This window comes from Oncorhynchus tshawytscha, linkage group LG05 (genome assembly GCF_018296145.1).
Source record: "Oncorhynchus tshawytscha isolate Ot180627B linkage group LG05, Otsh_v2.0, whole genome shotgun sequence".
Taxonomy (NCBI): domain Eukaryota; kingdom Metazoa; phylum Chordata; class Actinopteri; order Salmoniformes; family Salmonidae; genus Oncorhynchus; species Oncorhynchus tshawytscha.
The window spans coordinates 81,245,079-81,272,708 of NC_056433.1; the positions used below are offsets into that span (position 1 = coordinate 81,245,079).

General features: G+C 40.0%; 1 protein-coding gene across 1 annotated transcript; it reads left to right on the plus strand.

Moving 5' to 3' along the window:
* The first annotated feature begins 1,414 nt into the window (after positions 1 to 1,414).
* On the plus strand, positions 1,415 to 27,157 carry LOC112236158 (receptor-type tyrosine-protein phosphatase C-like). The gene is given in 34 exon segments (XM_042322489.1): positions 1,415 to 1,710; positions 12,190 to 12,213; positions 12,457 to 12,585; positions 12,892 to 12,954; positions 13,098 to 13,235; positions 13,328 to 13,642; positions 13,895 to 13,924; positions 14,039 to 14,284; positions 14,616 to 14,843; positions 16,438 to 16,563; positions 16,661 to 16,783; positions 16,927 to 17,064; positions 17,316 to 17,462; positions 17,736 to 17,885; positions 17,888 to 17,943; positions 18,241 to 18,301; positions 18,508 to 18,616; positions 18,837 to 18,871; positions 19,113 to 19,222; positions 19,457 to 19,547; positions 20,361 to 20,437; positions 20,605 to 20,641; positions 20,857 to 20,954; positions 21,160 to 21,285; positions 21,748 to 21,905; positions 22,044 to 22,179; positions 23,011 to 23,160; positions 23,363 to 23,453; positions 23,839 to 23,972; positions 24,110 to 24,244; positions 24,365 to 24,487; positions 25,122 to 25,288; positions 25,678 to 25,813; positions 26,083 to 27,157. Coding segments are annotated over 34 exon segments (4,287 nt in total). The 5' UTR covers positions 1,415 to 1,646; the 3' UTR covers positions 26,419 to 27,157.
* Positions 27,158 to 27,630: the final 473 nt, after the last annotated feature.

A 27,630-nucleotide genomic window follows, 5' to 3' on the forward strand; every position in this document is an offset into this window, starting at 1 on the left:
GTACCGGTACCCCCCTGTATATAGTCTCGCTATTGTTATTTTACTGCTGCTCTTTAATTACTTGTTACTTTTTTTCTTATTCTTATCCGGAGTTTTTAAAACTGCATTGTTGTTTAGGGACTTGGAGGTAAGCATTTCACTGAAAGGTTGTACCTGTTGTATTTGGCGCATGTGACTAATACAAATTGATTTGATTTGATTTGAAATATAAAGGGATGGAATTAGAATATGTACAGGCAAGAAACAATAGATGGTATAAAATACAATATTTTCATATGAGATGAGTAATGTAAGATATGTAAACAGTATTAGAGTGGCATTATTTAAAGTGACTAGTAATTCATGTATTAAAGTGGCCAATGATTTGAGTCTATATGTTGGCAGCAGCCTCTCTGTGTTAGTGATGGCTGATTAACAGTCTGATGGCCTTGAGATAGAAGCTGTTTTTCAGTCTCTCGGTCTCAGCTCTGATGCACCTGTACTGACCTCGCCTTCTGGATGGTAGTGGGAGGAACAGGCAGTGGCTTGGGTGGATGTTGTCCTTGATTATCTTTTTGGCCTTCCTGTGACATCACGTGCCGTAGGTGTCCCGGAGGGCAGGTAGTCCCCGGTGATATATATATATATATATATATATATATGAGAGAGAGAGAGGAGAGAGAGATACAGGAAGTAGCGATGTAGGCCTAGTATGTGAGCATACTCTTCTTCTTCTCAACTAGTGGGGAGGAGTCAGATGAAGAGAAGAAATGCTGAAACCACTACAGGTTTCATGGTGTGTCACAGGCCCCAAAGTCCCCACACTTTCAGCAAAGATGACTGTCACTTCAAAAGAGTAGAGCACTTGTCAGAAGATGTACAACAAGCCAACAGAGTTGAAATGTAAAAAACATGATGTATCAGTAATAATTGCTTTTGTGTGAAAACACACAGAACAAACTAATATACCATTTGGCAGACACTTTTATCCAAAGCAACTTACAGTCATGTGTGCATACATTTTGTATGTGTGGCCCCGGTGGGAATCGAACCCACGACTCTTGGCATCGTAAGCACCACACTAGACCAACTGAACCACACAGGACAAACTATACTATTCAACACTTATAACTCTGTTATATGGAAGTAATCCTTGTTTGTGAGTTCAAAAAGCCTTTTGTTTAACACTTTTACGGACAAATCAGCCATGTCTCACTGTGAGACCCTCTCTTTCTCTGAAGATTAGTTAAATGTCTAAACACACTTAAAGCCAGGCTACACTAAACAAACATATGCATTTTGTATGTATCTGATGTTGTGCATCTCAGAGGAAAGATCAGAAGTGGAGGGAAGGAGATGTGTGGCGTAGATGAAATGGAACTTCCTGTAAAATAAGGTAAAGTACAGAGTCTCAGCTAGCTGTGACATCACTTGTCGCGTAGCGCTGAGGGACCAGAGGCGAGGTTTAGGGTTAGGGGAACACATTCAGGAAGCTGTGTCCGCTGATAAGACCGGAGGGAAGACATACGTAAAGACAAATACACACAATTTCAACGTTTTTGTTGTTTTTTTGTTGTTGAGAATAAGACGGATAAATTGTAAGAGTTTCTTTTGGCGTTACCTTTAGGACGTATGGTCTCTGGGTAGTGTGATCGTCGCTCCTGGACATGGCAGGTCTCTATGGACTGAAGATCCTGCTGCTGTGTACTGGGCTCATAGAGCTGGCCATATGTAAGTACAGTATGATACCCAGGGGATGGGGCTGATGGGAGGGCTGTTATCCCTTTAATGGTGACAGGGCTGTGGGGCATAAATTCACCAATAAAGTACATGGAATTGTTTTAGAAAATGTATCCCGATGCGATCACTCAAGGAGTGTAAGAGGTGAATTTAATAAGGTTGATCAAATCTAATTTAATTGAGGCATTTTTCTACAGGAATTTGTAATGTTGACAATGGATCAATCATGTTTGAGAGAGGGATAAAATAAAGGGCTGTGGTTCAAGCAGGATATGGTATACTTATTTTTCAGACCAATCAAAATGCAAATAACTTTGTTAGGTTTAACTATTAAAAGTGAGTTGGAATAGAGTAACTCTGAGATTGTCAAGTCCTTCTAAAAACTGTCTGGGTGGGCGTCACCTGGAGGACTAGCTTTTAAAGAGGAGTCTGCTGAGTTGGTCCCCTCATGTTCCCCTCAGAGAAAGGACACACCTGATCTGATTAGTGATTACTCAAATTCTTACTCTTAACTTGGTCCACTAAAATGCATTCAGTGACTGGATATCTATCTAGATCAGGGACTTAACATCTAAGTAATACTCTGAAGCTAATACCTGCCTTTCACTGTGCAACAACGCTACATTCAAAACCTCTTGCTCTGTGTGCAAAAGTGCACCCTTGTTTGTGTATATTTAGTGTGAATCTCCAATACATGTGAATGTAGAATGTACTTCTACCAACTGCAGTAAGACACACAGAGTTCAGATGTGGGGTTCATTTTAGACAGATCACAGCTCAACCACTTCCGTGTTCCATTTTGAGCGGCCTGTCTGCACTTCCTGTTAAAGCTATAGCTGAGGTCAGGGCCGGTCCTTGCCATTCTGCCACACTAGGCGAGACCAAAAAATGCACCGGCAAAACTAGAATAGTCCCAGTAAGCAAAATTCAAATAAAATATATATTTAAAATATATATTTTCCAGATGCTGAAGTTAGGTTCAATTTAGGTTCTGAATGAAAGGTGAAAAGATGTGTTTTCCATATGTTTATAATAAATATTTTCCAGGATGTTGAAAAAAACATATTTTCTTGATGTTGAAATCAGGTTAATTTTGGTTCTGAATGACAGTTGAAAATATGTATTTCCCAGATGTTGAAATCAGGCTCAGCTTTGATTCTGAATGAAAGTTGAAAATATGTCATTTATAGCCTTGATTTATTTGGGACAAATCAAGACTAGTCCAGACCGTACAAAATGTGAACCAAACATTATTGATTTAGATTTGGTCTGGACCGGACCAAAAATCAATGTCCGTGGACGTGGAAGTCAGGCCGGTCCAAAAAAAGAATTCCAAAAGGCGTCGGCCCATGCTTACTGAGGTGTAGCCTACAGTATTGCCTGAAATTCAATTGTATGAATGCCCATCTATGTGGTAAGCCTACCGTTTTTAAAACACAAAAAATAAGAAAAAAAGAGGGCTCGTGCTTAGTGGGGTGTGGCCTACCGTGTCGGCCACGATGGAATTTTATGAATGCCCATCCATGTGGTAGGCCCACCATTTTGTAAAACAGGCCGTTGAGTTGGCTTTATTAATCCTGATTCCTGTAACTAATCAATTTGGCTATTTGTTTAGGAAACAAACTTGAAACCACTGATCATGACAATGAGGTGAAACTTGTGATTGTCCATTTTACTTGAACCTGTCTTGGTTTTAGGATATGTTGTTTGTTAACATGACAGCACATTTTTTATTTGATTGGGCATACTTTACTTTAGGCTATTTGATCTGGAGAAACCTGATGTAAAACGTGTCTGTCTCAGTGTCTGTCTCATTACATTGTCATCCATTTTATCTCCAGCCTGTAGGCTACAGAAAAGGCCACATACTCTTTCATCCGTATATGTAGATGTCAATGTCTGCTACATGATTTATGTTAGAAGCGATGCATCTCTCCAACAGCATCCTGGAGAGGCGTGCTGGGAGTGGACAAGCAAAATATTTTGTGCCCCTACCTTTGACAAAGTGGATACTGCTTATCACAGGAGGGCATCAACGCTCACCTAAAAAGCTGTCATTGTTTTGGGGCAGAATTACGTCAGGTTTTATGTATTGTTGTTGGAGTTACATCTTGGTGAATTCAGCTCAGAAAATTTCACCCTCGTCAATCTTCCGCAATAGGCGATGGCCTCTTCCTGCCTAATAAGCGTGTCCCGGCGGTGGCTAAGATGAAACTTAAGAACATGACGAGAGAAAAGCAGAAGCCTTTGAAATGAAGAAGCGGTGTTGAAATGTTCATAGAGCTGTATGATTAAAACAGCGTTTCAGGAAGGAGAGGGGGATGTGGTGAAGAGGGGGATGTGGTGAAGAGGGGGATGTGATGAAGAGGGGGATGTGATGAAGAGGGGGATGTGATGAAGAGGGGGATGTGATGAAGAGGGGGATGTGGTGAAGAGGGGATGTGGTGAAGAGGGGGATGTGATGAAGAGGGGGATGTGATGAAGAGGGGGATGTGATGAAGAGGGGGATGTGGTGAAGAGGGGGATGTGATGAAGAGGGGGATGTGATGAAGAGGGGGATGAGGTGAAGAGGGGGATGTGATGAAGAGGGGGATGAGGTGAAGAGGGGGATGTGATGAAGAGGGGGATGTGATGAAGAGGGGGATGTGATGAAGAGGGGGATGAGGTGAAGAGGGGGATGTGATGAAGAGGGGGATGAGGTGAAGAGGGGGATGTGATGAGGGGGATTATTATTATATCCATTACTATATCCATTATTATATCCATTACTATATCCATTATTATATCCATTATTATATCCATTATTATATCCATTATTATATCCATTATTATATCCATTACTATATCCATTATTATATCCATTATTATATCCATTATTATATCCATTACTATATCCATTACTATATCCATTATTATATCCATTATTATATCCATTATTATATCCATTATTATATCCATTACTATATCCATTACTATATCCATTACTATATCCATTATTATATCCATTACTATATCCATTACCATATCAATTATTATATCAATTATTATATCCATTACTATATCCATTATTATATCCATTGTTATATCCATTACTAAATCCATTACTACATCCATTACCATATCAATTATTTTATCCATTACTATATCCATTATTATATCCATTACTATATCAATTATTATATCCATTACTTTATCCATTACTATATCTATTATTATATCCATTACTATATCCATTATTCTATCCATTACTATATCCATTACTATATCCATTATTATATCCAAACCAACTCCATTTGTTGCCATTATCATGTATCCCAGTGGTCTTGCTGACATTTTGACCCTCAACGCCCCAAAAAAGAATGGTCCAAAACGTGTGAGTCACTAACTTGGCTCATCTGAAATATGACAATGATCAAACAAATCGCAAAATAAAATATACAATCTTATACTGTTTCAATAAAAAAAAAGTCAAGGTACAATATCACATTTAATGCCATAGTTTTGTTTTAACATCAAGGGAAAAAATTGTCTTTGACTTCAATGATAAACTGAAATAGTTGCTCTTTAAAAGCAGAAGATTGCAAATGAAAGTGAGTATTAAACAAAAAACGAAAAGTTCAAATCATTACATCAGGCTTTCCATCTATACAGTACTTTCCATGTTCTAGCAGAGATGAGTCTGTAGTAGATTGATAAACTGTATTTCATATGGATGAACATAGGCCAACTCTGTTTTCCAGTAAAATCTGGAGGAAATGAAACAAGTTATTTCTAGTCACTAATCAGGATATGCGCATTCACCTTTGCGCGCCAATGCCGGTGACTAGTCATTGGTCAACAATCAAGACGAGCAACTTTTGGGTTCTGAAGCATACAGTGCATTTAGAAAGTATTCAGATCCCTTGACTTTCTCCACATTTTGTTACGTTACAGCCTTATTCTAAATTTTTATTTGATTTTTTATTCTCATTCATCTATATTAATACCCCATAATGACAAGTAAAAACAGTTTTTTAAAATGTTTGCACATGTATAAAAAATAAAATGTCAAATTTACATAAGTATTCAAGACCCTTTACTCAGTACTTTGTTGAAGCACCTTTAGCAGCAATTACAACCCCAAGTCTTCTTGGGTGTGACGCTACAAGCTTGGCTCACCTGTATTTGGGGAGTTTCTCCCATTCTTCTCTGCAGATCCTCTCAAGCTCTGTCAGGTTGGATGGGGAGCGTTGCTGCTCAGGGTTCAGACCAGGCTTGGGCTGAGCTACTCAAGGACATTCAAAGACTTGTCCCAAAGCCACTCCTGCGTTGTATTGGCTGTGTACTTAGGGTTGTTGTCCTGTTGGAAGGTGAACCTTCGCCCCAGTCTGAGGCCCTGAGCGCTCTGCAGCTGGTTTTCATCAAGGATCTATGTTCTTTGCTCTGTTCATCTTTCCCTCAATCCTGACTAGTCTCCCAGTCCCTGCCGCAGAAAAACATCCCTACAGCAAGATGCTGCCACCACCATACTTCACCATAGGGATGGTGCCAGGTTTCCTCCAGAAGTGACGTTTGGCATTCACTTCAATATTGGTTTCATCAGTTCAGAGAATCTTGTTTCTCATGGTCTGAGAGTGCTTTAGGTGCCTTTTGGCAAACTCCATTTGGCTGCCATGTGCCTTTTACTGAGGAGTGGCTTTTGTCTGGCCACCCTACCATAAAGGCCTGATTGGTGGAGTGCTGCAGGGATGGTAGTCCTTCTGGAATTTTCTCCCATCTCCACAGAGGAACTCTGGAGCTCTGTCATAGTGACCATCAGGTTCTTGGTCACCTTCCTGACCAAGGCCCTTCTCCCCCTATTGCTCAGTTTAGCTGGGTGGCCAGCTCTAGGAAGAGTCTTGGTGGTTCCAAACTTCTTCCATTTAAGAATGATGGAGGCCACTGTGCTCTTGGGGACCTTAAACGATGCAGACATTTTTTGGTACCCTCCCCCAGATCTGTGCCTTGACACAATCCTCTCTCGGAGCTCTACGGAAAATTCCCTCGACCTCATAGCTCGGTTTTTGCTCTGACATGCACTGTCAACTGTGGGACCTTATATAGACAGGTGTGTGCCTTCCCAAATCATGTCCAATCAATTGAATGTACCACAGGTGGACTCCAATCAAGTTGTAGAAACATCTAAAGCAGGATCAATAGAAACAGGATGCACCTGAGCTCAATTTGGAGTCTCATATCATAGGGTCAGAATACTGATGTTAATAAAGTATGTCTGTTTATTTTATTTTTTATACATTTTCAAACCTTACCAAAAAACAGTTTTTGCTTTGTCATTATGGGATATTTTGTGTAGATTGATGAGGAAATAAAGCAATGTAACAAAATGTGGAAAAAGTCAAGGGGTCTGAATACTTTCCAAATGCACTGTGTATATATATATATATATAGTGCCTTCAGAAATTATTCACACACAATACCCCATAATGTGGAATTGTGTTTTTTTTACATTTTTACAAATGAATAAAAAATGAAATGCAGAAATATCCTCAGTCAATAAGTAGTCAACCCATTTGTTATGGCAAGCCTAAATAAGTTCAGGAGTAAACATTTGCTTAATAAGTTGCATGGAATCACTCTGTGCAATAATAGTGTTTAACATGATCATACTCAGTGATGTGTTGTATTGGATTTTCCCCAAACATAACACTTTGTATTCAGGACATAACGTACATAAAGTACAAGTGCAGTTTTATTTTAGTGCCTTATTGCAAACAGGATGTATTTGTTGTATTGTTTTGGAATATTTTTATTCTGTACAGGCTTTCTTCTTTTCACTCTGTCATTATTAAGGTGAGTGAGTATTGTGGAGTAAATACAATGTTGTCGATCCATCCTCAGTTTTCTCCCATCACATCATTAAACTCTAACTTTTTTAAAGACAACATTGGTCTCATGGTGAAATCCCTGAGCGGTTTCCTTCCTCTCTGGCAACTATATTTGTTTGTAACTGGGTGTATTGATACACCATCCAATGTGTAATTCATAACTTCACCATGCTCAAAGGGATATTCAATGTCTGCTTTTTAAAAATGCATTTAGGTGCCCTTCTTTGCGAGACATTGTATGGGTGGGGTACAGAGATGAGGAAGTCATTTAAAAGTCATGTGAAGCACTATTATTGTACAGTCCATGCAACTTATTATGTGATTTGTTTAACACATGTTTACTCCTCAATATATTTAGGCTTGCCATAACAAAGTGGTTGAATACTCATTGAGTAAAGACATTTTAAACGTTTCATTTTTTATTAATTTGTAAAACAAAAATGATATATTCCACTTTGACATTATGGGGTATTGTGTGTAGACCACTGACTCTAAATCTCAATTTAATTATTTTTAAATTCAGGCTGTAACACAATAAAATGTGGAACAAATCAAGGGGTGTGAAAACTTTCTGAAGTCACTGTATATATATTTATATTTTTATATATACAGGGCTGAGAATATTTTCTGAAGTCACTGTATATATATTTATATTTTTTTATATACAGGGCTGAGAATATTTTCTGAAGTCACTGTATATATATTTATATTTTTATATATACAGGGCTGAGAATATTTTCTGAAGTCACTGTATATATATTTATATTTTTTTATATACAGGGCTGAGAATATTTTCTGAAGTCACTGTATATATATTTATATTTTTATATACAGGGCTGAGAATATTTTCTGAAGTCACTGTATATATATTTATATTTTTATATATACAGGGCTGAGAATATTTTCTGAAGTCACTGTATATATATTTATATTTTTATATTTTCTGAAGTCACTGTATATATATTTATATTTTTATATATACAGGGCTGAGAATATTTTCTGAAGTCACTGTATATATATTTATATATTTATATATACAGGGCTGAGAATATTTTCTGAAGTCAGGGTATATATATTTATATTTTTATATATACAGGGCTGAGAATATTTTCTGAAGTCAGGGTATATATATTTATATTTTTATATATACAGGGCTGAGAATATTTTCTGAAGTCACTGTATATATATTTATATTTTTATATATACAGGGCTGAGAATATTTTCTGAAGTCAGGGTATATATATTTATATTTTTATATATACAGGGCTGAGAATATTTTCTGAAGTCAGGGTATATATATTTATATTTTTATATATACAGGGCTGAGAATATTTTCTGAAGAAAGTTTCACATCATTCGATTTTTTTCAACATTTAGTGGTGTTTCAGCCTGAATTTAAAATGGATTAAATGTAGATTTTGAGAGAGAGATTGGGGGAGATAGCCTTCGTCACATCTCGCCTTGGCCATCTTTATCACGTTATCACACCCCACCTTAGCCATCTTTATCACGTTATCACACCCCAACTTGGCCATCTTTATCGCGTTATCACACCCCACCTTAGCCATCTTTATCGCGTTATCACACCCCAACTTGGCCATCTTTATCGCGTTATCACACCCCTAACTTAGCCATCTTTATCACGTTATCACACCCCAACTTGGCCATCTTTATCACGTTATCACACCCCACTTGGCCATCTTTATCATTATCACACCCCACTTGGCCATCTTTATCATCACACCCCACCTTGGCCATCTTTATCACGTTATCACACACCAACTTGGCCATCTTTATCACGTTATCACACCCCCTTAGCCATCTTTATCACGTTATCACACCCCACCTTAGCCATCTTTATCACGTTATCACACCCCAACTTGGCCATCTTTATCACGTTATCACACCCCAACTTGGCCATCTTTATCACGTTATCACACCCCACCTTGGCCATCTTTATCACGTTATCACACACCAACTTGGCCATCTTTATCACGTTATCACACCCCTCCTTAGCCATCTTTATCACGTTATCACACCCCACCTTAGCCATCTTTATCACGTTATCACACCCCAACTTGGCCATCTTTATCACGTTATCACACCCCACCTTAGCCATCTTTATCGCGTTATCACACCCCAACTTGGCCATCTTTATCACGTTATCACACCATCTTTATCCGTTATCAACCCCACCTTGGCCATCTTTATCACGTTATCACACCCCAACTTGGCCATCTTTATCACGTTATCACACCCCACCTTAGCCATCTTTATCACGTTATCACACACCAACTTGGCCATCTTTATCACGTTATCACACCCCACCGTGGCCATCTTTATCACGTTATCACACCCAACCTTAGCCATCTTTATCACGTTATCACACCCCAACTTGGCCATCTTTATCACGTTATCACACCCCACCTTAGCCATCTTTATCACGTTATCACACCCCAACTTGGCCATCTTTATCATCTTTATCACGTTATCACACCCCACCGTGGCCATCTTTATCACGTTATCACACACCAACATCTTTATCACTTGGCCATCTTTATCACGTTATCACACCCCAACTTGGCCATCTTTATCACGTTATCACACCCTCCTTAGTCTTTATCACACCCCCCACCTTAGCCATCTTTATCACGTTATCACACCCCACCTTGGCCATCTTTATCACGTTATCACACCCCACCGTGGCCATCTTTATCGCGTTATCACACCCCAACTTGGCCATCTTTATCACGTTATCACACCCCACCTTGGCCATCTTTATCACGTTATCACACCCCACCGTAGCCATCTTTATCACGTTATCACACCCCAACCATCTTTATCACGTTATCACACCCCACCGTGGCCATCTTTATCACGTTATCACACACCAACTTGGCCATCTTTATCGCGTTATCACACCCCTCCTTGGCCATCTTTATCACGTTATCACACCCCAACTTGGCCATCTTGCCATTAATGAGAACGAGCCACCAGAACCCCTACAAGCCTCTATGCAAAGTACATAGCAACTAGCTCTCCTTTAAGTAAATGCATAGCTTCCTCTTAATGGTCGATTTTTGTTGTTGTCTCAAACGCAATTGCAAACAACCTACACTGGATGTGTGAAGACATTTCACTTCTGCAATCAAACTTTGATAGCAGACTCACTGGTGGTAATGAACCATGGTTCTGAGGTAGTTCACCCACTACCTCAGTTACATATTCACAACCTGAGAGTAACACCTTTCAATCCTGAAGAGGTGTAGTAGTGTGAAAAAGTAACAAAAAGAATCCCCAGCCAGTCACAACAGCAGCATCTGACCAGGTTTTCATTGGGTGGGCGGACCAGTAAAATGTCAGTGCAGGGTGCACCCGTCTCCCTTGGAAACACTAAAACACATAAACCAGAGTTGAGCAAAAACCAAAAAAAACACTTCCTGAAGTCTGATTATTATTCAAGCAGCCTCTGTCACATTCTCATTTCTGTTGTAGGTCTCTGTTCAAATGGAAGAGAAACACAGTGTTATAGCAGTTTATTTTGGGTTGAATACTTCTACAGCTCTAAGTGCATTCTTTCTGTTTCATTTTTGTGTCGTTTTGTATAAGTCCTATGTAGGAAAATACTTGCGGGTCAAGTCAAACCAAAGCAAGTGTATGCTGAAACATTGTGACAACCTAATTGTATTGAAATAAGGAAGTAAACATTTTAAGTCGCTGCTTTTTGCATTTTGCCTTAGAAGCTCAGGGTTTGGGTTACAGGAAACCCAGTGCAATGTTAACAGCACAAATCATCTAAAGTAGACCAGACCTTAAAGGTGTAATTGGGTCTGGAACGTTCCATACCTATCTCATGTGATGTAAAAAAAAATATATATATATATATATATATATATATATATATTTAAAATGGTCAAGAGCCTTGGTGCGTTCACACCTGTGTGCATTATAGTCAAACATCATACTGTACATCTGCAGTTGGTACAAAACTGAAGATGAACAATTGCTGTTCTTAGAACAGAAAGGGGATTGGGTTCTCATCTCTGGGCTTGATGCGAAGCAGGAAACTGTGGTCGGATGCTGAAATAGAGTGTTCGCTCTGCTCTGAGTTACCATGGCTACCAGGTTATGCCACACTCACACTCACACACAAACCACCACTGCTAACAACGCCCTTTCCTCCCCGGCTAGCTACGAGCAGTAAGGAAGTCAATATATACACCACAGGAGGCTGGTGCCACCTTAACTGGGGAGGACAGATTCATAGTAACGGTTGGAACGGAATGGTATCGATTTCATCAAACACAGAGCTTCCATGAGTTTGATACCATTCCATTTTCTACATTCCAGCCACTTTTATGAGCCGCTCTCTGCTCAGCAGCCTCCTGTGATATACAGGGTAACGCCTTGGAGGAAGTTATGTGCTTGATAAATCTGACCAAATACAATGTTGGTCGATGTTTATAGCAGTTCATTTCAGATAAATACGTTTTCAGATTGATGTAATGTTAGATTGTAATGTTGGCCATAAGTCCTTGATGATGACTTAAATGTGTGAATGTAAAAGTGACAATGACAAAACTATAATTCTCTTCTCATTTTATAGGTGATGGGGATACAACTTCGAAAGGTCAGTTGGTCTTAAAATGATTCTCTAATTCATGTCTTTATCCCCCAGAATCAGTCATGATTTCTCCACATCTGAAGGTGACCGTTGCATGATTGCAGATGCTATTCACATTAATGCTCAGAGGCAGCAACAAGGTGTCCAGCTCCAAAGTTGGTCAACCCCATAGAGATCCTGTGCTTCTACATTTAGCTCTATGGGGTAAAATCTTCATCTCAGCCTCTCACTCTCACTCTCTCATCCAAGGCTCCACAGCAACAATACCCCCACCAGGAACAGTAGCCATCACCAACAAACCCACAAGCATTCCCATCACACCTTTAAACTCTCAGACAGCATCCAACTCAACCACTCCTCCACCCATAAATGACCAAGGTAAATACTACACTGGAGTGTCCGGGTGTAGGCGACCTCCGTTTACATTAGTGATATGTTTGATTTCTCTCTCTAAAGTGAACTCAGAGTGTTAGTTGTGAAATGTCAGTTGTGGTGATTTTGAACACACTGTCTATGTCACAGACGAAACATGGTTTGGTAAGTTCAGAATAAGAACAAGAGCATTGTAGTTTTGAGCCTCCATCAGTCAACCAACCAACCAACCAACTATCCACTCACTTCTCTCCTGCCTCAACTCTCCCCAACAGAAACTTGCAGCACTCACTCTGTCACTTTTATCCACAGACAAAAGCAACATCTCCAGTACTTCACCCACACAATCCACCAAGAATGCAAACGACTCCACAGGTAAACCTGCAAAGCAGAATCTCTCATAGAGTCATGCTGGATCTGTTGATCAGCTCCATTACCAGGAGCTGATCACATCATTTAAAAAATTTTTTTTGTTATTTATTGTGATTTCTCTCTCTAACTGAGATGATTTGTATCAGGCCCCTTACTTCCAAACACTACCACCATCACCACCATCACCACGACGACCACTACCACCCTCTCACCTTCACTCAGTTCGCTTACCCCCACCTCAAACATCATCACTCGGGCATCAAGCCAAGCTACCCTCTCCAACGGTAATGTATACCTCCTCCATTAACGTCTGTTAATGCTGTAAAATGTGTTGTTTCTGTCTCACATCAAAAGTGTGTCGTTCTCTATTTTATAGTAACTGGCGACTCGAGCACAAGCACTTCTTACCCTGCAAGCACCCTCAACCAAACCCAGACATCTGACCCTGCAAGCACCCTCAACCAAACCCAGACATCTGACCCTGCAAGCACCCTCAACCAAACACCAACCTTTCCTACAAACACCTCCACCTCTCAAACCCAGGCTTTGCCTACAAACAACTCCACCTCTCAAACCCAGGCTTTGCCTACAAACAACTTGACCTCTCCATCTTTGCCTACAAGCACTCCACCCATCCACAACCAAACCTCACCTGCAAGCACCCTGACTTCCACTACAGCTATCCCCACAGGTTGGCCTCTCCTCCATGGGATGCTGTGTTGTGTCCATTGATAGTAGATCATGTTTCTCCTACTGTTGTGATGTTGTAATGGAATGTTGTGATGTTGTAATGGAATGTTGTGATGTTGTAATGGAATGTTGTGATGTTGTAATGGAATGTTGTGATGTTGTAATGGATTGTTGTGATGTTGTAATGGATTGTTGTGATGTTGTAATGTAACGTTGTTCTCGTGGATTCTCACCTGTCTGTTCCGTCTTTCAGGCAGCCAGACTAAACCAACACCGCCAAAGTGTGAGTTCCAATTATTTGGTTTGAGATGCATTCTAAGACTGTGCATGATAGGGATAGTTCACCTGAATAAATAAATGAATAAATAATGATCAATCTTTTCATTTAATCTTATAGGTACATACACGGTACATACATACACGCCTGTCATCTATGGCTTTCGGATTGACTTAAAGGCCTCAACCTCCGACACATACAACATATCGTACCAGGATGAATCAGGACAACACATGACTGTTGAGCATCAAACGGTGAACAACACTATTGTGGTATCATTGAAGCCTTGCAGGAACTACACTTTGACAAAGATTCAGCCTGAATGTGAACTCCAAGGAAATAGCACTCTGAGGACTGAGAAAATGGGTATGTCAAAGGCACTGAGCATACACTGTTTAATAAGGTATTATTTGTTAATTACATATGAACTAATAATCCTTATTAAATCCTGTGGCTAAATAATGCTTTGGAGGAAAACAAATTGTGGGATGTAACAGTCACTGTGTTTAGTAGTAACATATAGGGATCTTTTTGGGTTGAATCTCAATACAATGACAAATTACTTACTTATAATAACTATTATGTAAAATCACTTGTAGTTAACTAGCTGTAGACTATGATACTTATCTAAAATAATACATGTTGGAAAAATTGTTTAAAAAAAATATTTCTTTTAACAAATGTTTGCACGATTTAGATGACCTAGAGTTTTCCACCAACAAGAAGCTGGGATATTTGTGTTATGTGACGAAATGGGACATCAGTGATGCTGAATGGAACAGTCCTGAATGGAACAATATCACCTGGAACAAAGACAAATGTTTTAAGCTTTTAGATGAACATTTCTGCACAAACTTCACAACCAATGTAGCTGTGCCTGGAGATTGCAGTGTCAACATCAGCAAAACTATACCCATAACAGCAGGTGAGATTACTATAAATACTCAGAAAGAAAAATATTTAAAATGTTAAATGGGAATTACTCAACAGCAAAGGACATTTCTCAATCACTATGACCTGCTATCCTTTATTTAAACAATCCTGACCAACAGTGTACAGTGCATTCGGAAAGTACAGTATATGACGCTACAAGCTTGGCACACCTTTATTTGGGGAGTTTCTCACTCTCTTCTCTGCAGATCCTCTCAAGCTTTGTCGGGTTGGATGGGGAGTGTAGCTGCACAGCTATTTTCAGGTCTGTCCAGAGATGGTCAATCGTGTTCAAGTCCGGGCTCTGGCTGGGCAACTCAAGGACATTGTCCCGAATCCACTCCTGCTTTGTCTTGGCTGTGTGCTCTTATTGTCCTGTTGGACAACGGCCCCAGTTTGAGGTCCTGAGCGTTCTGGAGCAGGTTTTCATCAAGGATCTATCTGTACTTTGCTCCATTAATCTTTCCCTCGATCCTGACTAGTCTCCCAGTCCCTGCTGCTGAAAAACATCCCCAGAGCATGATGCTGCCACCAACATGCTTCACCGTAGGGATGGTGCCTAGTTTCTTCCAGACGTGACGCTTGTCATTCAGGCCAAAGAGTTCAATCTTGGTTTCATCAGACCAGAGAATCTTGTTTCTCATGGTCTGAGAGTCCTTTAGGTGGCTTTTGGCAAACTCCAAGCGGGCGGTCATGTGCCTTTCACTGAGGAGTGGCTTCCGTCTGGCCACTCTACCATAAAGGCCTGATTGGTGGAGTGCTGCAGAGATGGTTGTCCTTCTGGAAGGTTCTCCCATCTCCAAAGAGGAACTCTAGAACTCTGTCATAGTGACCATCGGGTTCTTGGTCACCTCTCTGACCAAAGTCTTTCTCCCCCGGGTGGCCAGCTCTTGGAATCTTGGTGGTTCCAAACTTCTTCCATTTAAGAATGATGGAGGCCACTGTGTTCTTGGGGACCTTCAATGCTGCAGAAATGTTTTAGTACCCTTCCCCAGTGCCTTGACACAATCCTGTCTCTGAGCTCTACGGCCAATTCTTTCAACATCACGGCTTGGTTTTTGCTCTGACATGCACTGTCAACAGTGGCACCTTATATAGACAGGTGTGTGCCTTTCCAAATCATGTCCAATCAATTGAATTTACCACAGGTGGACTCCAATCAAGTTGTAGAAACATCTCAAGGATTGATCAATGGAAACAGGATGCACCTGAGCTCAATTTCGAGTCTCATAGCAAAGGGTCTGAATACTTATAATTAATGTGCAAACATTTATAAAATCTTGTTTTCGCTTTGTCATTATGGGTTATTGTTTGTAGATTGGTCAGGATTTGTATTTATTTAATACATTTGAGAATAATGCTGTAACATAACAACTTGTGGAAAAGGGAAGGTGTCTGAACACTTTCCAAATGCACTGTATACTCTTATAAGATTAGTCCAAATGAGGACTAAAAGAGATCCTAATAAAGTAAAATATCAAAGGCTGTGGCCACATTGTACACGGCTGCTGATAAACCATCATTTGTTAACCAGTATTACTATTTTGTCTCTTTTGTGCTATAATTAAATCTTTCCTATTTTGAAACAGAGTATTCTACAGTCAAACATTCTCCCAATCTGGAATTCAAAAACGTACTCCCTGTTAAAATAGTATGGAAAAACAAGCCAAAAAACTGTAGCCCTAAAGATCTGGACATTCATTACACCTGTGAAGGTAAAAATAATGTTTCCACATTTCATATGAATTTACATATGATAACAATTTATTTTTTCAAAGGAAGAAATCACTAATATTCTTGTTTTTGTCCCAGGAAACAACGGGTTTATCAACTTGGATGATTTGGAACCCTTTCAGAAATACAACTGTAGTGGAAAGATTACTCACAACAGTAAAGTCATCAATACCAAGTCCATTGACGTTGAAATCAAGTGTAGTAAGTTATTATACAAACATTTTTTAAGATAAACTCTCCCTCGACTTAAACATTTGAATACTGAAAATAGCCTATAACAAGACATAACATGCATTTATTTCAGTATCACTATGATCATATTATTCTCATATTTCACTCCGTAGAAGTGGACATTACCCAGACGTCTACAAACACAAACACCTCCATAAGCCTTAAATGGACCAATGACAGCATTAACTGCCCCAACAATACTCAGCTATTTCACTCCTGCGTTTCCTGTAGAATTGAGACTAAAGTTAAAGGTAAGCTACATTTTAAGTAATTATTTTACCCACCAAACAAATTAACCTTATTTTAATGATAAGTCCCTATGGAAAACACAGGTATGTATGTTTTCCTAAAGATGTGGTTGCCTTTACAATTGTATGTCCCTGGCAGCTTGTCAAACAAGCAGTTGCCTCAGGTGGGAGATGAGATCATTTATATATATATTTAAAACAAACTGATAAGAATTACAGATCAAGCTTTGACTCCTTTTTCATCCATTTTTCAGATTGTGACACCACGGATGAATTACATTATGATTTTAATAAATTGCAGCCGTTCACAAAGTATATCTGTTCAATTGAGCCAAGGTACAAATACATGAGCTACGATACACTCAAAAAAGTGTCTAAGACAATCCAAACTGCACCTGGAGGTAAGTGTGACATACGTTGCATATATCATTTCATTTACAATATATAGCAATATGATGATTTTTAACATACTGCAGCAATCTTTCCACGATGCAGATGTTGAAGTGAAGGGTGCTGAGTAAAAATGTTTCTGAACAGTAGTAAATGATCATAGAATATGAAGTGGAAGAATGCAGTTCACAACAGGCCTATATGAAATAACTGCTTCACATCTGTTGGGATCTGTGAACAGGATGACCATAATATAATCTGTTGCCTATGTTTGTGTTTGACAGTACCTGATGAGGTGGTGAAAACGAGTCTGACTTATACTCAGAACAATGCTTTTACCATTACATGTGAGGAATTAAAGCCAGTTCAGTGGAAGGGAAAAGAGAAGTGGTACATTGCAACGATCACTGGGTCTGAGACAAAAGAACAAAAACATAAAAATGCAATTTTACATTTGCGGACCTCGGCTATTCAACAGACTACACAGTTCAGGTACGTTACTCAACATTCATACAGTAAAACCTAATGTATTGACTATGCTGTAATATATCGTGGCATTAGATACTGCTGAATGAAATGCTCTATGTACTGTATGTAGATGAGTTAAACAGAAGATGTAGAAATGGTGTTTCACCAGTATGTCTCTCAGGTAATGTGTTCACATAGTCAGGATGATCATTAACGAGAGTATTGGCTTGATTATTGTGCGTTCCTGTTAACCCAGTGGGTTTGTGGGGACCAGGAGCTATTGTGATAGAAGGATCATACATGAATGTCTTCTTTTTTCAGATCTTTACATACAATGGGAAATACAAGAGTAAACCAATAGAAAAACACATTACTACTCGCTGTAAGTAGTTTTACATTTCCAGAATCTTATGCAGAAGCCTGCAATAAATATACTCAAGTCAGACTGATTAAAATGATATGCTTTGTATGAATATTACCTTTCTCTGACTCCAATTAACAAAATAATATGACTTTGATGAACTGTATGAACATGCTTTTACATTGTTGAGTAAAAGTCCCTTTACCACTCTTCTCATCTGTTTTCAGACAATGACAAAGCTGTGATTGGGTTCCTTGTGTTCCTCATCATCCTGACGTCTCTGGCTCTCATCTTCGTTCTCTACAAGATCTACATCCTGCAGCGCAAGAAGTCCAAGTAAGTATTTAGTCAGTTCAAGGCAGACAGGAAGTCTCTAAATGCTACAGTAGGCTTCAGATTACCTTCAGATTGTATTTGAAGAGGTAGCTGTGTAAGTAGTAGCTTCGTTAGATCCCATTCTAGTTTGGCTATTTATTGCTGTAGATTATACGGTAGAGGATGGTATTCAACCGTACAGTAGATCTGCTATCCTCTGATATTACTGTTTGTTCCACAGCAACAATGATGAACAGATTGAGCTGATTCAGCCAAGTAAGTGAATATTTCTTCCAATTTGATCAGATTGAGACGCTCTTAAACAGAGCCATCTACTTTAAGTGCATAGAGACACACGCTTGCTGAACTCCATCAATTGAATGAGTAGATGTCCTATGACTGTTGCAAGACTATAGACTCTTCTACCCTTTGAACTCTCTCCATTAAAACCTTTCAAAAATATACAATCTCTTCCCGTTCCTGTATGTTGGGGTTGTCATTGATTGGTGTTTCCTAGGTGATGAGGAGAACCTGCTGAACGTGGAGCCAATCGGATCTGAGGTGCTTCTGGACGCCTACAAGAGGAAAATCGCCGATGAGGGACGTCTTTTCCTTCAGGAGTTTCAGGTGAATGTTAGAATCCCACAACCTCCTGGCCAATCAGCAGTCTTAGACACTTAGGAAAAGACACAAACAAAGGAAGGTTAGAAATCAAATGGTAAATTTCTCTGGATTTACTGTTTCTTTCGCAACGTGTTGAGTCTATTTCTAGGGCAGATACTTACTGTATGTTTCCCAGACACCTAACCTCAGCTCCAGTGATTCCACCATTCAGCTCACAGATCCCATCTCTCCCTACAGAGCATCCCCAGGATCTTCAGCCGCAACACGGTCAGAGAGGCCAAGAAGTCCTGCAACCAGCCCAAGAACCGCTACGTAGACATCCTCCCATGTAAGTGGTCCTATGTGAACACTGCTGTCCCAAGGCAGAATACATTATCCTATATGAACACTGCTGTCCCAAGGCAGAATACATTATCCTATATGAACACTGCTGTCCCAAGGCAGAATACATTATCCTATATGAACACTGCTGTCCCAAGGCAGAATACATTATCCTATATGAACACTGCTGTCCCAAGGCAGAATACATTATCCTATATGAACACTGCTGTCCCAAGGCAGAATACATTATCCTATATGAACACTGCTGTCCCAAGGCAGAACACATTATCCTATATGAACACTGCTGTCCCAAGGCAGAACACATTATCCTATATGAACACTGCTGTCTGAAGGCAGAACACCTGATCCTATATGAACACTGCTGTCTGAAGGCAGAACACCTGATCCTATATGAACACTGCTGTCCCAAGGCAGAATACATTATCCTATATGAACACTGCTGTCCCAAGGCAGAATACATTATCCTATATGAACACTGCTGTCCCAAGGCAGAACACATTATCCTATATGAACACTGCTGTCCCAAGGCAGAATACATTATCCTATATGAACACTGCTGTCCCAAGGCAGAACACATTATCCTATATGAACACTGCTGTCCCAGGGCAGAACACATTATCCTATATGAACACTGCTGTCTGAAGGCAGAACACCTGATCCTATATGAACACTGCTGTCTGAAGGCAGAACACCTGATCCTATGTGAACACTGCTGTCTGAAGGCAGAACACCTGATCCTATATGAACACTGCTCCTCTCAGATCAGTGATGTTATTTCCTTATGTCTCGGTCCAATCAGACGACTACAACCGTGTCCAGCTGACCAGTGGTAATGGAGAGACTGGCTGTGACTACATCAACGCCAGCTTCATCGACGTAAGGAACACTTGTTTGGTTATTCGCTTTTAACATTCATGTTATCTCATAATTTACCTACATGGTAAAATAGTAAATATATAGTGATTACTATACATAGTAATTAGTAATGATACCAACTTATTTTGTACCTATTGTGTGCTGTGCCAAATTGTCTTTCGTTACAGGGTTTCAAGGAGTCTAAGAAGTACATCGCAGCTCAAGGTTAAGGGCTGTTTTTACTGATGATTATCTTTACACACTGAATCGTGTAGTGTTGTGTTGGCCTTGCGTCTTTATTCTGCAACGTGGTGTGTGTGTGTGTGTGTGTGTGTGTGTGTGTGTGTGTGTGTGTGTGTGTGTGTGCGTGTGCGTGTGCGTGTGCGTGTGCGTGTGTGTGTGTGTGTGTGTGTGCGTGTGTGTGCGTGTGCGTGTGGTAGGTCCCAAGGAAGAGACAGTGGGGGATTTCTGGAGGATGGTTTGGGAGCAACAGTCCTCTATCATCGTCATGGTAACACGTTGTGAGGAGAGTAACAGGGTAAGCAAATAACAGTACAACGGTTCTGTTTATACGCTTAACACGTTTGTGTGCATGTTGCTCGGGTTTGCAAAGCAGAGCTTCATTTCGATTACACCCACGGCTCAAACCAGAACAACAGGAAAAGATGGCTCGTCCTCTGAAGATATTTTCCTATGACATTTAACTGGCATTTAACTGTTTCTGTGTTGTTTTTCCCCTGTAGAACAAGTGTGCCCAGTACTGGCCGTCTCCTGAAAGGGAGGTGGAGATCTTTGAGGGGTTTGTTGTGAAGCTGAACAGAGAAGAGCACTGTCCCGATTACATCATCCGTCACCTCAGCTTGACCAACGTGAGTCAATATTCACAGGGTTAATACGGCGATATCTGTTATTTTTAAATACACAAACACGGTAGTTACTCTCTTGATAAACTGCCAAAACTAAACTAAAATTATATATCAAAGTCACTGAATGTCTGATTAGGATTAAGATACAAATGGTATGAAGTTGGCTGGTCACCCCATGCACCTCTATACAGATGTAGGATCTTCATTTGATCACCCTGTTGTTACAGGACATGCAAACCTGTATTTGAGTTTTAAAAAGTATTTTAAAGTTTGTAATTTCCACTTTAAAATGTCAGACTTAATTTGCCCTAACAAAAAATACACCAACCCTACAAAAATGTCCATTAATTATATTCCACACCATAATTCAGATTTCCTGTTACTGCAGGATTATTTTCCTGCTGTGAGAAACTGGTCAAATTAAGATCCTACACCTGTATGTATATGTGTTGTGTGTGTGTGTAGAAGAGGGAGAAGAGCGCAGAGAGGGAGGTGACCCACATCCAGTTCACCAGCTGGCCAGACCACGGCGTGCCGGGAGAGCCACACCTCCTGCTGAAGCTGAGGCGACGCGTCAACGCCTTCAAGAACCTCTTCAGTGGACCCATAGTCATCCACTGCAGGTAGAAAACCACACACACACACACAGGATTGTACTTTACATTTGTTGACCTCTCTTTATTCAAAATGTGTTTTTTTTGTGTCCAGAATGAGATATTTGTGTGTGATTGTTCATAATTTGACCATACTACTTTGTGCAGCGCTGGAGTGGGGAGAACAGGCACCTACATGGGAATTGATGCCATGATGGAGGGGCTGGAGGCTGAGGGCAGAGTGGACATCTACGGATACGTGGTCAAGCTACGGCGCCAGAGATGCCTCATGGTTCAAGTGGAGGTAAGTTGTCATCACATTAGACTATGAGTTTCTATCCATTAGACTATGATATGTATATTAACCTGTGTGTATTATTAAGTATTAATGTGTGTTTTAACCTGTGTGGATTATTAAGTATTAATGTGTGTATTAACCTGTGTGTATTATTAAGTATTAATGTGTATATTAACCTGTGTGTATTATTAAGTATTCATGTGTATATTAACCTGTGTGTATTATTAAGTATTAATGTGTATATTAACCTGTGTGTATTATTAAGTATTAATGTGTGTTTTAATGTGTGTATTATTAAGTAGTAATGTGTATATTAACCTGTGTGTATTATTAAGTATTAATGTGTATATTAACTTGTGTGTATTATTAAGTATTAATGTGTGTATTAATGTGTGTATTACTAAGTATAAATGTGTGTATTAACCTGTGTGTATTATTAAGTATTAATGTGTGTATTAATGTGTGTATTATTAATATTAATGTATGTATTACCCTGGGTGTATTATTAAGTATTAATGTGTGTATTATTATGTATTAATGTGTGTATTAACCTGGGTGTATTATTACGTATTATGGTGTGTATTAATGTGTGTATTATTAAGTGTTAATGTGTGCATTATTAAGTATTAATGTGTGTTAACCTGTGTGTATTATTACGTATTAAGGTGTGTATTAATGTGTGTATTATTAAGTATTAATGTTTGTTAACCTGTGTGTATTATTACGTATTAATGTGTGTATCATTAAGTATTAATGTGTGTTAACCTGTGTGTATTATTACGTATTAAGGTGTGTATTATTGTGTGTATTATTAAGTATTAATGTGTGTCCGGTCAGGCTCAGTACATCCTGATCCATCAGGCTCTGATAGAACACAACCAGTTTGGAGAGACAGAGATCTCCCTGGCAGAGCTGCACCCAACACTGGGCACACTCAAACAGAGAGACCCCGGTAACGAGCCTACTCTGCTGGAGGCAGAGTTCCAGGTCAGTCTAACTTATTCACTTATTCCTTCTGTTATTACTTCCTGTCCCTTCATCTATTACTTCCTGTCCCTTCATCCATTCTTGCTTTCCTCTGTAATTTCTTCCTTTCTTCCCATCCACTGTTCCATTCCCATCTTTTCTATGTAATAAACGTGTTATCAGAGTACTTCAACTAGTTTTCTGTGACCGTTCTGTGATGTAGAGACTTCCACGGTACAAGAACTGGCGGACATTCAACACAGGGATCAACGAGGAGAACAAGAAGAAAAACCGCTCCTCTTCTGTTATTCCATGTGAGTACAGCATTCAGCCAGATCCAGCACAGTATCATTTGTTGTTAATAATAATAATAATAATAATAATAATACATTTAAGTTTAGTTCTATTAATTGTCCAAAAGTACGGCCCGCTTTCTCACTCTATATTTCCATAAAATCTTCACAAAAATGTCTTACTGTATGTCAATCCCAAACATTCTATGAACTTATGAAAATGTGAAAATGACCATGTTTTAAAAAAAAGATGTCATTCTTCCTTGGATTGTATATGAACTGAATGTAATACGATTTCATGTTGCTAAAACGCTTTCAGTTTCACTTTAAGAAGTCTTCCTTGAAGAGTTCCTCAGATAGGTTTCCCTTCCTAAAACTGACTGGTATTTGAAACCATTCCAATCAGACGACTACAACAGGGTTCTGGTGAAGCTCGAGGACGAGAGCAGCCATGACCAGGACGACGATGACGATGATGATGACTCTTCTGACGAAGAGGACGAGGAGTCCACCAAATACATCAACGCCACACAGATAGATGTACATACCACATTTTACATTTGAGAAATTTTAAGTAATTTAACAGACACAAGATTATTGATGTGAGACAAAAATGGATCTCACTCAAAATGGAATTGAATCCCGTGAACCATTTAAAGTATGTTCACCTCGCTTAGGGTTACTGGTGTCAGAGGAGTCTGATAGCAGCCCAGGGTCCTCTAGCCGACACCACAGGAGACTTCTGGCAGATGGTCTTCCAGAAGAAGGTCAACACCATCGTCATGCTGTCAGACCTCACAGAAGGAGACCAGGTGGGTCCCAAAACAAGGGGGTGGGGGGTTCTAAGAACCTCTGTTATACAGCAGTGCTATTCGAATGCATTGTGTGGATGTATTGTTTGAGCGAGTCTGTGTTTTTCTCTGCATGCGTAGGAGTTCTGTTCAGCGTACTGGGGAGAGGAAAAGGAAACCTTCAGGGACATCGAGGTGGAGTTGAAGGCCACAGAAACCTTCCCAGCGTACACCACTCGCAGTCTCCAAATCCGTCACCCTAAGGTAACTGGTAACTAACCGTAGGGAACGTCTGGGGGCTGTTCCCACTTACGTACGGTAGACAATGTGATAACTCTCCTCCAACTTAAAAAAAAAAAGTATCTTCATGAAGAAATTAAGGAAATTAAAATGTGTTTGTGTCAATTTTCACTGTTTTAATATTGGCCTTTGAATCCAAGTGAAAGGTAAATAAAGTGAACCTGACTTGGTGAAACCCATACACTGTATTACCTCGTACCCCTGGACATTTTTATTTTACCTTTATTTAACTAGGCAAGTCAGTTAAGAACAAATTCTTATTTTCAATGACAGCCTAGTGGGTTGTTCAGGGGCAGAACGACAGATTTGAACCTTGTCAGCTCGGGGGTTTGAACTTGCAACCTCCCGGTTACTAGTCCACCGCTCTAACCACTAGGCTACCCTGCCGCCCCAGTACTCAGTACTGGTACTCCTTGTTTGTGTTGTGTTACTATTTCCTTTTTTATTTAGCAAATATTTGTCTTACTGTTGGGAATGGGCTCATTACAGTGAAAAGTAAGCTTTTCACTGTAATGTCTACACCTGTAGTATTCCACGCATGTGACCAATAAAATGTGATTTGAAAAAGAAAGAAAAAAACCCCATCCTGTCCTTACAGAGGAAAGACAGTCGGCAGGTGAAACAGTACCAGTTCCTGAAGTGGGCGGGACGAGAACTCCCAGAGAAGCCTCAGGATTTGATGGACATGATCAAGAACATCAAGCAGACCTGTGGCTATGGCAACAGCAAGGCAGAGAAGATCCTGCCTGTTGTTGTCCACTGCAAGTGAGTCACAGTCTCAGAGCCATTCTAGACATTGTTTACATATCTGCCTGCTTTTGGAGGCATCTGGATTTGTAAGATGAGTCAAACCCCTACGCTTTACTGAGTCAATGCCCTACTCTTTATTGAGTCAAAGCCCTACTCTTTATTGAGTCAATGCCCTACTCTTTACTGAATCAATGCCCTACTCTTTACTGAGTCAATGCCCTACTCTTTACTGAGTCAATGCCCTACTCTTTACTGAGTCAAAGCCCTACTCTTTACTGAGTCAATGCCCTACTCTTTAATGAGTCAATGCCCTACGCTTTACTGAATCAATGCCCTACTCTTTACTGAGTCAATGCCCTACTCTTTACTGAGTCAATGCCCTCCATCCCTCCATCTTCTCACAGTGATGGCTCGTCTCGCTCCGGGGTCTTCTGTGCGTTGTGGAACATCATGGACAGTGCCGAGACAGAGAAACTGGTTGACGTGTTCCAGGTGGCCAAGGCTCTGCGCAAGGAGAGGCAAGGCATGATCCACAGCCTGGTAAGTAGGACACGTTGGCCTACTGTACACTGGTCTGAACAAATACTGTTGCACATTTCCAAATTGTATTGTGGGTATGATGTACAAGGTCGTAAATGTGTCAAATGCAACATGCATTAAGACTATCTGTTGGTTTCTGTTCCAAGGTAGCTTATCATCTAGTTCAGCCACGGTCTCAATGAGGATTGTCCCTAGAAGGGTGAGTGTTGGTATGGTTCTCTCTCTCACCGCTGTCTGTCTGTCTGTCTCTGTGTGTGTCACCCTGTCAGGAGCAGTACCAGTTTCTGTATGACGCCGTGGAGGGATCGTTTCCTATTCAGAACGGGGAAGTGAAGCAGCCAGCCACTGCCCCAGCTGCAGCAGCTGACTCCATCCAGGTCGTCAACGAGACCAAAGCAGCGCAGCCTGCCAGCGCTACCACAGCCACCCAGCAGGGAGCAGAGGTGGTGAAGGAGGCAGTAGAGAGCACTCCCCTAGTGGCAGGGAAAGAAGCAGGTGCTGCAGCAGAGGGCAATGAGGATGAGGCTAAAGAGCCAGGTAGCCCTACAGAGAAAACCCCTCTGGAGGGGTCTAGTAATGGCCCCGCTGTCACCCTGGAGGTGTGACAGAACCTATATAAAGACGCTTGAACGGGATATAAGTACTTCAGTGCCTTTTACAGTGTTAGTGTTCAGTGGTCAGTAGAGGGATATAGGAGAGTTGGTATACTTGGTTTAATTACTCCTTGAATGTATTATACATGTAAAGCTCTCATTTGAAGTTAACATGTGTTTTGAAATGGATTTTTATGCCATTTAAAAAAATGTTTTTATAGCTTTATTTCTGTAAAATTATGACTTTCCGTATTTTCAGATTCAAACTAAGGGCTTTTTTTTTTCAATCCATATCGTGGAAATTCAGCACAAAAGCCAAATTCACATTTTTTTTTAAAGGAAATATTCCTGCTTTGGCAGAGACGGCATTCACGGTAATATGTCGGCTCAATTGGAAATTATCTTTACATTTTGACCACGAAATCTGTAACGCTTCAGCGATATGGTTTGAATAGAGCCCTAAATTACGTATTGGGGCCACGGTAGGGTAAACTGTGTTAGAAATTGCAAAATGTGTGCTATTTTGACAAGCAAAGTAAAATGGAAAACTTTGAACTACATTGCTGTTTTCAAACTACAGTTCTCTTTTATTTTTGCTTTTTTAGTATATATTGATAAATGGTTAAGTGAAGGCTGTCATTTTAATATTAGGTTCGCTATTTTCTGTACTATCATAAGCGTAAATCAAATTTGTATATTAATTTAGAATAAGCAGTACTTTTGTTCTGAAATAAAGGAGTGTGAAAACGTTTCACAGTGAATTCAAAATCTTGTAAAGATATTTAGGCTGCTGTCCCTCGGCTGTTAGTACACCATGTCCACCTCCTTCCTCTTGCTGTGAAAAGACAGTGAGCAGTTGGCCGAACGCTTTGGCTAGAAGAAAATATTTACTGCGGCGTGCTGAGCTTTGATTGTAAAAGTCACGCTGGACAACAGTAACTGCTAACTGACAGAGCAAATATGTAAACAGGCTCAAACTAAGTAGTCTAAGCCATTTAAACCACTTCGTTCTATAGATTTGCTAGTGAATTTAATGGTATAATTTTGTATTCCTAACGTGGACATGTATGTGATGTAATTGAATTGGGGTGGGTAAACCCAGTGTTTCTTCAAACTGCAATACTCCGGCCAGACACAAGGTGTCGCCCAAGTACAGGACACTTCCTTGGGATGAGTAGACAGTATCCACTTGTCAGCTTTCCACTGTATGTACTGAAGGCAAGT